The sequence below is a fragment of the Pholis gunnellus genome (genome assembly GCF_910591455.1).
Source record: "Pholis gunnellus genome assembly, chromosome: 3".
NCBI lineage: Eukaryota > Metazoa > Chordata > Actinopteri > Perciformes > Pholidae > Pholis > Pholis gunnellus.
Window position 1 is genome coordinate 18,498,328 of NC_136529.1, and position 13,313 is coordinate 18,511,640.

General features: G+C 42.4%; 1 protein-coding gene across 1 annotated transcript; it reads right to left on the reverse strand.

The window, feature by feature from the left end:
* Window positions 1-1,710: 1,710 nt before the first annotated feature.
* On the reverse strand, window positions 1,711-12,900 carry pusl1 (pseudouridine synthase like 1). Its single transcript, XM_079186690.1, has 8 exons — window positions 12,660-12,900; window positions 12,516-12,576; window positions 11,363-11,550; window positions 8,152-8,301; window positions 5,525-5,695; window positions 2,348-2,402; window positions 1,958-2,120; window positions 1,711-1,841 (listed from the first exon to the last, which is right to left on the reverse strand). The coding sequence occupies exons 1-8, from the start codon at window positions 12,713-12,715 to the stop codon at window positions 1,780-1,782; spliced, it is 906 nt and encodes a 301-aa protein (XP_079042816.1). The 5' UTR covers window positions 12,716-12,900; the 3' UTR covers window positions 1,711-1,779.
* Window positions 12,901-13,313: the final 413 nt, after the last annotated feature.

A 13,313-nucleotide genomic window follows, 5' to 3' on the forward strand; every position in this document is an offset into this window, starting at 1 on the left:
TACCAAACCTCAGTACAAAGGGTGAAGTTGGGTATGCTGCTCCGAGCAGTAGTTTGATCATTGCGATTGTTATCGAGATGGTGGTGGTTGGGTTTCAAGGGTCTATGCAAAACTTATCAACCTGTGATAGCATTCTCAAATACTATCAACCTGTATTTACATGTCGGAAATTAATCCTGAATTAACCTCAGCTTTAGCATCAGGTTGTGTAGTCGACTGCCAAAAAAGGCGGCCTAGAGTGATATTACACTAACTCCCAAGTCATGGGCATTTAGATATTTGTTTTTAATTAGTAATCAATCATCAGTTAAATGCACATCTCACACACGTTATTTATATCATTTTATAAACTATTATGGCTATTATCAGGACAGGCTCGGCACCACTGCTGAGCTCTAATCATTGGTCTTCTTTTCCCTTCATCTGTCTCGTAAAACCTCATTTTGAACTCAAAATGTGGCCGTTCAGGTCTGATGTGATCAGTTCCCCTTTGTGTCTCACTGTCCCACGCAATCTGTTCAATCAGGGTCTCCAGTTTGATTTGAGCTCAGCTACATTCTTCACCCAGACTGTGCTGTTTTAAAGGATTACACAATGCCTTCCTCAAGTGCATTATATACACACACACGTATGATTTTGTTTTTACGACATTGGGCTTAATATTCTGACTAACACTTGAAATTTTGATTATATATTGAATTATGAGCGTCTTCAGGATGTATGAATTATCTTAAAACCAAATGCTGAATTGACTTGAGGACCTATGCCAATCAGATTCACTGTGTTGCTCCAACATGGTCACATGGATAGATGTACTTGTGTACATATTTACAAAAAAATTAGGTCAAATAAATATTGTGACTGAAATATTATTAAAATAATATGTTTGTCACTTCTAAGAAGTGCTAAAAAAAAACATTCCTCGTGAGGTTGAATTTTGACAGACGCAGCACTTATACGAATACAAGCCTACATCGGTTAACCTTGCATCAGTGGACGACCGTACAGCATTATGGAAACGTTGGGGATGTCTGGTGTATTTGATCAATGTGCGGGAACATTAAGGGCAGCGATTGGTCCGTCTGAACCTTGTGCAAACCTCATCCGGCTCCCACCGGCACGGAGAAGACTGCTGGTGGTAGTCCGGTTTAAATGGACTGTTTACGGACAACTTAGCCAAACTAGAAGCAAGTGAGAGTGTGCTGAAAATCCACGAGAATGCTCTGTGAAGACTTTTGGGTAAAGAACCAATGTATGCAGTTTTATTTGGACATTTGGATGTATACATTATCAGTGAGAGCGTGTGTGCGCACTTTGTTGATCCATAATGTAATAGCATTGTACGAGAGCCACGGACACACAAAGCCGTTTTAGCTATACAACACAATGTTTGATAATTGTCAGAACCAACCAAAACCCGGTACGTACATGTATACATAGGAGTAATACTGCCCAACCAGGCTTAAAGCAAGTCGTCTGTTGTAACCTGAAGGTCATGTGTAGACGATGATAGGTTCAAGGTGTGTGGTATTCTGTAGCTGAGCTGCGTTCATGGACACAGTCATGTATTCTTAATATGTTGAATTAAAAGAACATGTAGTCAAATGCTTGTGTCAGTGGGGGAAAAGATTTGTTACAAACACCAACTGGGGTCACTGACTCAAAGTGAAGATGCCAGGTTCTGTTGTAAGTGAAGAAAACAAATATACACACAAATATAAAACTTTATTACAACTGTTGTAGAAATACAGTGTATCAACGTGACTGAATGATGCAGAATTACTCTGATTTTTCACTGGAGACAAATTGCTCCTCTGGTGTCTGTCGTGAAAGCTGCAGGTCTGAGGAAGCAAAGAAGAGGTTATACATCTGAAAACGTTTTATAGTAGATGGATTAATAATAATATACAGTACTGGGATGTGATTTTTAATATGGAATCAGATTCTGCCTCCTCACCTGTCTCTCTGTAGTCCACCCTGGTGAGGAAGAGGCCGTTGGCAGGAGCAGCCAGGCCTTGTGGGTAGGCAAGAGAGTCCCGAGCCTCCAATATCTCCTGCAGCTGGGGCACTGAGAGCTGCCCCCGGCCTACAGCCACTAGAGCCCCCGTCATCCTCCGCACCTGGAGCACAGGGCCAAAGCAACCTTTTGTTTTTACAATAATATTACTGAAAATATCACAAAATAACCGCTTGCCTTCATCTCAGACATTTTTATTACCCCGTTATGCTCGAGTAACTTCAATTACGAGCCATAGTCAGTCATCACCAGCAGATGGCGGTACTTACTAACAATGAACTGCACCACATATTGATTTTTAAATAATTGAGCACAATAGGAGGAACAAACCTGCTTATAGAGAAAGGATCTGCTTGTAAAAGTCAGCTCCCAGAATGGTATCTCTCTGGGAAAAACACAACAAAAAACCTTAAAATGTGCACAAATGCGTGAACATCATGTACAGTACACACACACACACACACACGCACACAATTGTTAAACATCACAGCTGTATATTTCTTGAGATGTCTGCATAGTGGGCAAAAGGAGCACTGGCTTTAAGGCATATTTCCGACACTCATGAAACGTTACAACGACAGCATCGAGTCCTGAAGGCTTGGCCGTCTACTCGGCGTCACTGACTGAATGTGCCGCACGAAGGAAAGGTTAAATATTGCCACAGGGGTTAATGAAGCAAAACAATCTCTCAAATGGTCGCCAGATGTAATATAGCATTACTTGATCACATAAGCACAGCTATATAGGAGAAGCATGGATCTGAATGACAAAAATTGACTGACCGAAGAAAATAACTAATCCAAACATTTCTTTAACAAATGTATTTCCCACGATTTAAGTGAATCGACTGAAAAAAGATCCTGTTTTATGTCTATTATACGTTGAGACGTGTCTCTCCTTTATCTCTCTTTAGTTGGATGTTTCTATGCTTTCCCCCCACTATGTGGACAGAGTTGGAGGCTGATGTGATATTCACGCTCATGCCAGACATCAGATAGAGTCGAGACTTCTCCTCGTGCACAGAGTTGTTTAAATGTCACATGCTGAATACTGCAGCTTAGGCCCAACAGGATTATCTTTAATGCCATACAAAATATGAATCTGCGTCTTTTGCAATTTGACATTGAATTTTTGTTATCTCAACATTTAAGTCACAGCACTGCCCCCCCCCCCCCCCCCCCCCCCCCCCCCCCCCACACACACTGACAGACTTTATATTTTTGGGGAGGAAACAGTGAAGTGAACAAACAGGCACATGGGAAGAATTGGGTCAAATGCAAATTTGACTCAGCGCTTGCTGTTCGATTATATTTGGCATGTAAGGAGTGCAGAGACAGATTTATACAGCATGGACTCTGGTGAGGGAAAACTTCTTTACGCGGAAAGATAAAGGCTGTCTCATGTTGCACAATCACACACGTGCATCTGCTGTGTGTGTGTGTGTGTGTGTTCATGACATGGTATGACAGAGGTCAGGATGAAAGCAAGGCCTCCAGTTTAGAACAAACTATTTTGATTTTACTCTTGTTCGACTGAAATAAAGCTGAAAGGATTAATTAAGCAGCTTATCTAAAGAAAATTATCTTGTAACTAATTTGATATTTGATGGTTTAAAGCAGGGGTGTCAAACATACGGCCCGCGGGCCGGATCCGGCCCGCCACGTCATTTTATGTGGCCCGCGAATCCGCCAGCAAAAAAAAAAAATTTAAAAGTCGGACAATTTACAAATATCCGTTGTATCGAGCACGGCGGAGCTCCTCCCCGATCCGCACACCTCCACCAGCGTATGTGGCAGCAGCAGCAGCAGCCCCCCTCCCCGCCGACGAAGAAGGAGCAGCACCCCCCCCCCCCCGCCGACAACCGGCCCTTTGGGGGCAACCATGATGCTGATGTGGCCCCAGAGCGACAATGAGTTTGACACCCCTGGTTTAAAGGCATTTATCAAGTAACAAGACTGCTATAGTCATGCTAGCAGGGCTTTGGGACAGTTCTTATGCACAGTGGGGGTTTGAGCTAAATGCTAACATGCTCATAATGGCAATGCTAACAAATAAATAGAAGCAGAAAAAAAAATATGAACTAATGCTAATGAGGCTCTACTACGGTGATGCTTTGAGCCGTTTTCTTTAGTTAGCAGCAGATTAAATATACAATAAATCCCTTCCAGCAGTGAACATGCTCAGCTGCACTACAGTTGATGTACGACAGCCTATGGCCAACAACCCAACGTTCAGAAATGGAGCACTGTTCACTTGTTTACGACAATGAGATGAGAAATATCCATTTTCTTCCAAGTCGAGCAGAGACCACAGAAATCTGCCTCAATATCCTACAGCTCCTCATTTTAGGATCAAATATTTAGCTCAACCTTCTGCTTTTAAACAATTCACAACTCAGTTTCTTCTCATCGTATCACTGTTACTTAGAATAGAAACCCTTATCAAAAAATAAATACTCTTTTCTCTACTTTTGTAGAGAATAAAAGAGAGAAAAGACTAGTTCGGTGAAAATGCAATGAAACAATGGACACCGTGTTACAAGCCTGTGATGCTCACAGCCTGTTAAGGCTCCACATGCGTTGAGGTTGTGACATTTACTCTGACAACTGCTAACAGTCTGCCTGTGTCCATATTGTGCGCCATACTTTCAGGGCAAATAATTAATGCCCACGGAAGTGGTATATGGCATGCAGAGTGACCCCCATGGACGTGTAATCTCCCAAAGCCCACATGGTCCTCTCTCAGCCCCCCCCCCCCCCCATCTCTGCAATGGATTATGTTGAATCCTCATTGTCTAAAGTACCTGCATGGCACACACACACACACACACACACACACACACACACACACACACACACACACACACACACACACACACACACACACACACACACACACACACACAACTTTAATACAATGTGTAACAGCTAGACATCAGTTGTCCTTCAGTAGTAAGCAGCACTTCCTGTGATGCAGCCTTTTGTTGCACTAAAGTAAATCAAGTTTTTTTAAACTTTCCTTTTGAAAAAGATTAGTTTGGTCTCCAGATCACAGTCTACTTGACCTGTGATTCACCTAGTATCACATCAAACATGCCACTGAGTCTGACTGAAGCTTGAAAGGGAAATCATTTCAAGGCTGTACATGCAGTGGAGTGACTGTAAATGATTCAAAACTTTGGCTTCCTCAGCATCAGTTGATGCAAGATTGAGAAATACCAGATTGATCTTTTGGGGGGTTGGAAAAGCACATGCATCATTTCTTTATTTGGCTTTCTTCTCCTCCAATTTGGAATAATCCGTTCTTCTTTGTTACTGCAGATGTGAAGAGTGTATTTTGGACTTATATTCATGAGGCTAATTTTAGTACAGGCAAAGATTATGTCAATGTTTTGTTTACAGCTTGTCATTCTGCCCCCAAGTGGCCCAAAAAAACCCCGTCTTACTTGGCCTGGTGCTGACTGCCAGTAGCCAATGTGATCAGTCTACCTGAATATAAACAGCCTACCTGTGGAAGTGTGCGTGTACGAAGGAGCTTCCTGGCTGTACGCTGGCCACATTCAGCGTCTTCACAGGGCTTTTAAAATGAATGTCGGAGTTGACTGCCCTGAAGCTGCTGAAGTCCTGAGTCCCGACCAGCAGTGCTGCAGCCTCACGCATGGCTTCCACATCCAGCTTCCTGATGAAAGACAGAAACAGGAGACACTTTTCTATAATAAGTCATCACAAAAAATGCTAGATTTTCTATAATTGTCAAGAACACCCACTTAATGTAAACAGACTTCTTCTCATTGTGTTATTGAAACTTGACCCGGAAGTGACCTGCATGACCAGCGAGGTCAAGCAGCTGGGATGTGAAAACTATTTTCCTCCACACCTGTATTTTCACCGTGGTCAGCACCTTTCACCGGTGTGCGTTCCTCCTCTCTCTTGGCCTGAAAGTACACATTAAGTACGACCATGTTCCTGCTTTCAAAGTAGAATAATTTATTGGTTGGCTTATATAATATGAACTTCTTTGACGCACAATGCCACGTGAGGGAGCAGAGCATGTTGACGACCAGCTCATTTGAGGGAGAGAGTGAAAGTGGGCCCTGTGCTCAGACTCTGTGCAGTCTCATGCTTCTGTCACCGCTCAAATAGGATCTGACAGTGAGAGAGAGAGAGAGAGAGAGAGAGAGAGAGAGAGAGAGAGAGAGAGAGAGAGAGAGATACAGCGAGCAGGGAAATGAAGGAGTGTGCTCAGTGACTCGCTAATTAAAATCTTAATGCACCGATTTAAAATCTTGAACGAAGACGTGGTGGAGCGCTGCAAAAAATAGCGGCCGATTTATTCTTGTATACGGTGTCTTTTTTTAAAAGAAATGCTCAATCCGTCGCAGATCAGGTCAGTCTATAGATTATTTTGTCATTACAAAAAGCTTCATCTTTCAAGGGGAAGTTGGAAAATGGCACACAGTTCAGCAAAACGTAATACTTGTCTGACTGACGCATTAATATGGTGTAAAACATATGATTGAAATAATTTCTTTGAGTCAGTACTTTGCAAAAACCTATGAAACTTATGACATTTTCAACATCATCATCAGCCGTGCTGTGTTTAGTGCTAATTAGCAAATGTTAGCATGCTGACACACTACACTAAGAGGGTAAACATGGTAAAGATTATACCTCCTAAACATCAGCATGTTAGCATGTTTTAGCATTACTCAAAACACTATTACAGCCTCAGAGCTGCTTGTGTGGGTCTGTTTTTACTTAATTGACAAATTTATGTCTATCCTTACTTTTTCCTCATACTTATTGTTATTTTGTCTATTTATTTGTGGAGATTAGAGATAAATCGATCTATTAATTGATCAGTAGTCAAACAAAAATGTTATCTGGAACATTTAGGATATGCGGCTAAAGGTGAGATTTCTTGCTTTTCTCTTTATTACATCACTTTAATTTTAATCTCCCGGGGTTTTCACGGGAGTGTTGGTCAGACGAAACAAGAAATTACCTCGAACTTTTTTATTAATTTGAAACCCCTGTGTGGTGTCGGCTGTTGGTTATAATTTTTCAAAAGCTGGCAATGTGCAAAAACCGGATGTGAATATAAATACCAAAGAAAATATAAAAATATGTAAAGATTGGTTGCATTCCATCCAATTCATCTTTTAATCATTTCAAAAGTTCTGCTGCAATATGATCACTGAACTTCAAAACACAAAGAGATTATTTCCCTTGTTCTAAGAAATGCAAGGTTTCAAGGCTAAATTCAACATTAAAATGAACCGTGGAGATTCATATTTTTTGCAGTGGGAAAGATGGGGGTGTGTGATGACGAGGGAGAGGCAGATCAAAGAGAGAACGGAGAGAGGCTGCTGAGGCGGAGACGCGCTTTGGGGTGGGATGGACGAGATGGATGCTGAAAATAAGAGAAGGGATGAAAAAAAAGAAAAAAGCAGAGACACCAGAGAGATAGAAGCAAGGGAGGAAAGGAGGAATGGAAAGAGGTAGAGAGAAATAAGTGTAGTGGAGAGAAGGAGAAGGGTGGCAGAAGGAAAGAGAGAGAGCAGAAAATACCCACCGTCAGGGTAATGTGCGTGGGTGTTGTTCTGCATGTGTATAAGCCTGCAGCTTATCTTGCCCTACTTTTCGCCCCAAAAAAGTGGAGAGAGAAGAGCAGACAAATGTTCATACGTACGCTCTCTGAAATGTGCTTCTTCACGCTCCCTCCCTCCCAGCTAAACGAAACATTGTCTAAGCTACGAAGCACTAGCCATTTCATCGGTTTCTTTCTCTCTTTCTGTACTCTGTCCATCCTGGTCCCCCGTCTCCTTTCTCCCCCTCCTTCCCCTTTGTTTGTTTTTGGGATGTCAGCTCAGATAAAAACACTTTCTTTGACTAGCCCTAATTTGCAGTTCCGGCATGGCACGTGTGGATTATTCATGTGTTTAACATGCCATTGTTTCTGCAAGGCTTGGCATTAGCTCATTGAGGGCGTGTCTGCGTCTGGACCTACATGTTAGATTGAGTCCGAGCTCGATTTTTCGATCTTATGGGAAATCATCAAACACACGGATGCAGAATGAAAAGACAGATGAGTGAATGAAGGGAGGGGGCGGCGTATGAAGTGGGATAACTCACTGGTTGCGGAGGTTCCAGCAGAGATCGCGTTCTGTGAGGGGAAGCAGAGAGTGGTGTGAGGTTCCCAGGGCTATCCGGTAGACGTAGGTCCGGGACCGGGCACGGAAACGGGCGTGAAAGTCATCGGGCACACGGTGGGCACGTGTGATCCTGGCAGAGTGACAAAAGAGCAGTCAGAGGGGAAAGAATATACATTCTGAATATGCAGTCATTTCTTCTAAAACCACAGAAAATAATATTAAACAATCCCCAGACCCAGGTGGTGTTAATACTTTCATTTTGTACTGCCAGAGAGAAAAACTGAGCACAAGTCAGTGTCCAAAATGCCAGCGTTGCAACTTTTTACACAAAAGCACACCCGTTGTCAAGAGTCCTAAAAGGGCAGCCAAGAACCTTCAAGAGCCAAGCGCTTATGCTCACACAGATAGCATCACAACAGACTCAGAAGCTGGAGCCCTTTGATGAGACTCCAGCAGGGGCACGGCTAACACGGAGAAGCACACAGGCAGAGACAGATCATGTTATAACTCTAAGTCAGTCAGACAAAACCCCCTTTTATGATTAAGTCAAACAGTGTGGATCAATTTATGAGTTTGAGCAACATCAACAAGGAGACCAGAGAATGTAACTGGCATTGCTGATCTGAGTTCTGCACATGTAATTGAATCCACTTGCTGAAACAATGAACCACATTGTGTTGTTTAACGAAGATATACAAAGAAATTGTAAATTTGTAAAGAAGAAAAATATGAATGTATTTGGCTGTGTTGTTAACTTTTCAAACTGTCCAAGTCTCTTGTGATAACTGAGTGCAAGTGATCGAGTTGTCTTCATGGCTGGTGCTACGGCAATCAACATCCTGGCAGCTTTTATGGAAATCTTTTATTCCTAATAAGTTAAATGGCATATGGCAAACTTTCCCTTTTACTGCACAAGTCACTGTTTTCAGAGTTGCAGCATTTTCTTTTTAAATGGTCCAAATTATAACTGGGCAACATAACACAAAACCATTGTCTTGTACTGGCTGGTTTCGTGATCATTCTTCATATGTTCATGGCTGATAAAGTAACACTCCACACCATCTCCCTTCAATGAGGCAGAGATGTTTGTACAGTAATATTACAGTGACGAGTGGGGAATCTTTAACACTTACATCTGTAGACTGAAAGAACAAAGAGCTGCAGCCAGCTGTGCCAGTGTGATTGTGAGCACACTAGCCCACTTGTGTTTATCCATACACGAGTATGCACTCATGCATGCGTGTGTGTTGGAGAAGGCGGGAGTTGACTAGGGGGTTGAGACGTGTTAGCATGTGCATGGAACTATATGAACAATGTTCCAATACACACACCCCATGTATGTGCACACGCGTCTCTTTCTAGTACACAGCAGTGCATGTACAGTCTAGTATATGTTTGTTTGTGTGTGTGTGTGTGTTTGCCAGTGCACATTCAGAAAACTAGGTTACGTTTCCAGGGGAGGAGATTGGGTGCGACACGTGGCAGAGGAAACCCTTGCGACTGCCTTCAGCGCCTGCTCTGATGTGAAGTGACAGCCTTTTTGCCTGGCCCCCAAACCACACACACACATTAAATTTTCATAAGCAGTGTACAAAGCATGGCCTTACACAATTGTGAACTGGTGCATTGTTTGGCATGGCACCATTTAGCTAATCAGCAGTTTCCCCAATGGGAAAAGAGGCGGTCATTTCATTTGGGCTAATTTAGGCCCTTTTCACGGCAGCACAGCAGACAAGCGAACCCCCGACTGAAGAGGTACTTTTTTTTACAGTGTGCTAGTCTATGTTTACATCTTGATTTGGCACACTGTTTCAGGAGGCAGCAGACCAAAGCTATGAGCCGGGAGCCATATTCTGATTGTGACGGTGACAAAAACTCTTTTTGATAACCTCTTCCATCCAAGTAAGATGTTTGTGTTGCCAGATCTGACAATGTGTTTTTAAGACCGATCCAGAATGAAAAAAGACGTGTGTTTGTACTGCATATTTCTCAGCAGGTTTCACATTCTAATCAAACAGTAATTTCCATTTAGCTAGATGAGAGTATCCTTGTGTGTGTGTGTGTGTTTGCTAGTGACCAAAAAGCAGAGCAGGGATAATCCTTTCTAACCTTCTCTCTGCAGGTTTAGGGATTAGTGGGATGCTGGGAGCTTCCCTTTCCTCTCTCTCTCTCCCAGATGGCTCATTCTGTTTCAAACTCTCACTGCTCCGTTTTAATGCAGTCTGTGTCAATATCGGTTTGGTGCTCTTACTTTGTCTTTGCGCACCACTTTATCCCTCACTATCTGTACCTCTATCTGTCTATTTCGTTTGTCATTCCCCTTTTCTGTCTCTTTTCTTCATCTCTCTCAGACAGAGAAGCTGCCACACAAAGTATCACAGCAGTCTAAACCTAAGTAGTCATAAAAAAAAGGGACTATGGCTTTGAATAATGCAGTGGTATGTAATAAAGGGATTAAAAGGAGGAGGTGGAGAAAAACACAGTGAGGAGAGAAAAGGAGAAGACGGGACACCACCAACCAGGAAATGAAATACTTCCATACAATTCATATGGCTCTTTACCTCGAAAGCTCAACTTGTGGCATTTTATCAAAGCTATATGCTAACTGCTGGAGTAGATTTTAACCAAACATACTGTTGTTTTTTGGGGCAGGTCATCAGGAATACTTGCATTGTTGTATGAATATGAGAAGAAATGTTCTTGGTGATTTAAGGTTTTAAAAACAATGCCCCAGGTTTCTCTACAGTACAATTATCTTAGAATGTTTGAGTCAATTTGCCAATTTTGTCTGCTTGCAGTAATATTAGAATCATGGATATGACAACCAATAACTTGGGGTGTTCATCACAAATCATAGAACATTGTAATTGTATAGCAGCAATAGTACATACTTCTCAAACCTCTGCGCCTCTTTTCATGTCTCATAGTTTGAATAAAATGCTCAGATTGTCCTCTGATCTAACATGGTGGAGGAATGTGTTGTTCAGTGGCTTGATTCCACTTTCATGCATTCACTTAAATGAAAACTTCTTGGAATTAATCTGAAACCTTCACACCTATAAACTACAGATTTTCAGCTTACTGTGGCTGGGGAATGTGGAAATGTGTCCAGATGTTCAGTTTGCACGACCCTGTGTTACATTGAAACCCTGTGTGAGGAGAACTTTTGAGACGTGACACTCCTAACTCACCTGATCTGCTCAGCTTTGAGATGGAAATTAAGAGCTTCAACAAGAACGTCTTCAGTAAACGGCGGCTTATCGTTCTTGCGTTGGAGGTCGAAATGGGCGGAGTTAGAGAGGGCGTGGACACCTGTGTCTGTCCTGCTGGAGACTGACAGAGACACTGGGTTGAGCGGCTTCAGCCTCCTTATTGCATCCTGAACACAGACAGAGAGAACATCACAGAGATAAAAAGCTGTGGGCTCTTTTTTTTTTTTTTTTTTTGAAAGAGTAGCTTTTGAACTCTTTAAACCACTCTCAGCTTACCACAAATAGCCAGACAGATACGTTACATCAAAACAGAGAAAAAAGGAATATCAAGTAAAGCTGTAAACAGCAGCTTGCCGCAAATAGAAAGTGTTTTCTAACATATTTTTGTCCCTCTTCATGCCTTTATTAGAAACACAGTATTAGACAGACAGTAGCGGGCTGACGGGAAATGAGGGGAGAGAGTGAAGGTGAATGACATGCGACAGGAGTCACCAACACGCAGACTGATGAGCTGAATAATCTGCCGTATGAAACACCTGCCACGTATAAGACAATGCAATTAGCTTACATCTGGAGGAAGACATTGGTATTAGTAGGCAGGCTGAAAAACATCTGAGGCACGTAAAAAGTCTCAATCACGGTATCAAAAGGTGTTGTACATAAGACGGATTTCTAACTTCACAATCATTGTGCCTTGGATGTTTTTCAGACTGCCAACTAATACCACGGACTTCCTTCAAACGTAAGCTGGACAGTCAAGCCTTGAAGAGCACTAGATTTTATTTTTGTCTTGAGCCAGTGCAGCACTCCATGTATTTTCTTCACAATCTTCAACAGGTTCAACACAAACTAAACATTAAAACCTTTATCAAGGGAGTATTTGGTGCAGGGCTGTTTTGATATATGCATTAGTTTCAGTTAGGTGTACCTAATAAACTGGCAACTGAGTGTAATTCACATAGCATTTGATATGATAGCGAGCCTACTGCACAGTCTGCCTGTATGTTGTTATCTATGCGATACATGATGTTCAGGTCATTTCACAACAAAACCACATAGTAGCCTACCAGTAGCTTGTTTTCTGGTTTGTAGGACTAGGAGTGATGTTGTGACGAAGGAAAGAAAAACTTACCTCCAAGTGGTCCTGGACCCCCTTCCTAACCAGCTGATTGGGAGGCACTTTCACTGCACCCCTGCAGAAATAAGGATAATCAAATAATAGATAAATAATAACACACCTTACAGTGTAACCAGTTACCCCGTAGTATACCCTTACCTGTAATTTGTTCCAATGTATTGAAAAAATACGAGATAACGTGCCCAGTTGTGCATTGTCTCTCAAAATGTCTTTGACACTTCTTGATCATATTGTTCGCGTTTACAAGAGTGAAACGTTACATTTGATGAAAAATCCCTTTTTACGCGGACAACTTTGACGTAAACACCGCGTCCATTTGGTTGCTGACGGGGACTGGGCGTCAGTGAAGGACGACTTTTACAAAACCCTGTGAAGGACTCGTGTGTGTTTAGGGACAGAGCAAAAGCGACGGACTACAGCGGAGAAAAGGCAGCAGGCGGCGGAACGTCGACATGTGCCGCATTTCCGAGTAGTTTTATTTGTAGTCCGGAAGAACCTTAAAGACTCGAGTTGCAGCGTCTCAGTTGAAACATAGCGGGTTAGTGTATCACTATACTCAGTATTTTGTTCTCAATATTAACTCGATACAACAACCAACATGTGCATTGTGTCAAGATAGACAAACTGTGTAACCAACACTGCACACAAGCTAAAAGACACATGATGGACATCCCGCCTCTGGCCATATTTCTGTGATCACGCGCTGCCTGTAGTACAGCGTGCGTTCTGCACGTGTGCACTTCTGTGACATCCGTGGCCACTGCACGTAGTATAAATGAACCACACATATGA

Coding starts and splice junctions, on each gene's coding strand:
- pusl1 (XM_079186690.1), bottom strand. CDS start 12,715: ATGCACAACTGGGCACGTTATCTCGTATTTTTTCAATACATTGGAACA. Junction 8,302..11,362: donor CTCAAAGCTGAGCAGATCAG/GTGAGTTAGGAG, acceptor TCACTCTGCCAG/GATCACACGTGCCCACCGTG. Junction 5,696..8,151: donor TGCTGGAACCTCCGCAACCA/GTGAGTTATCCC, acceptor GTCTTTCATCAG/GAAGCTGGATGTGGAAGCCA.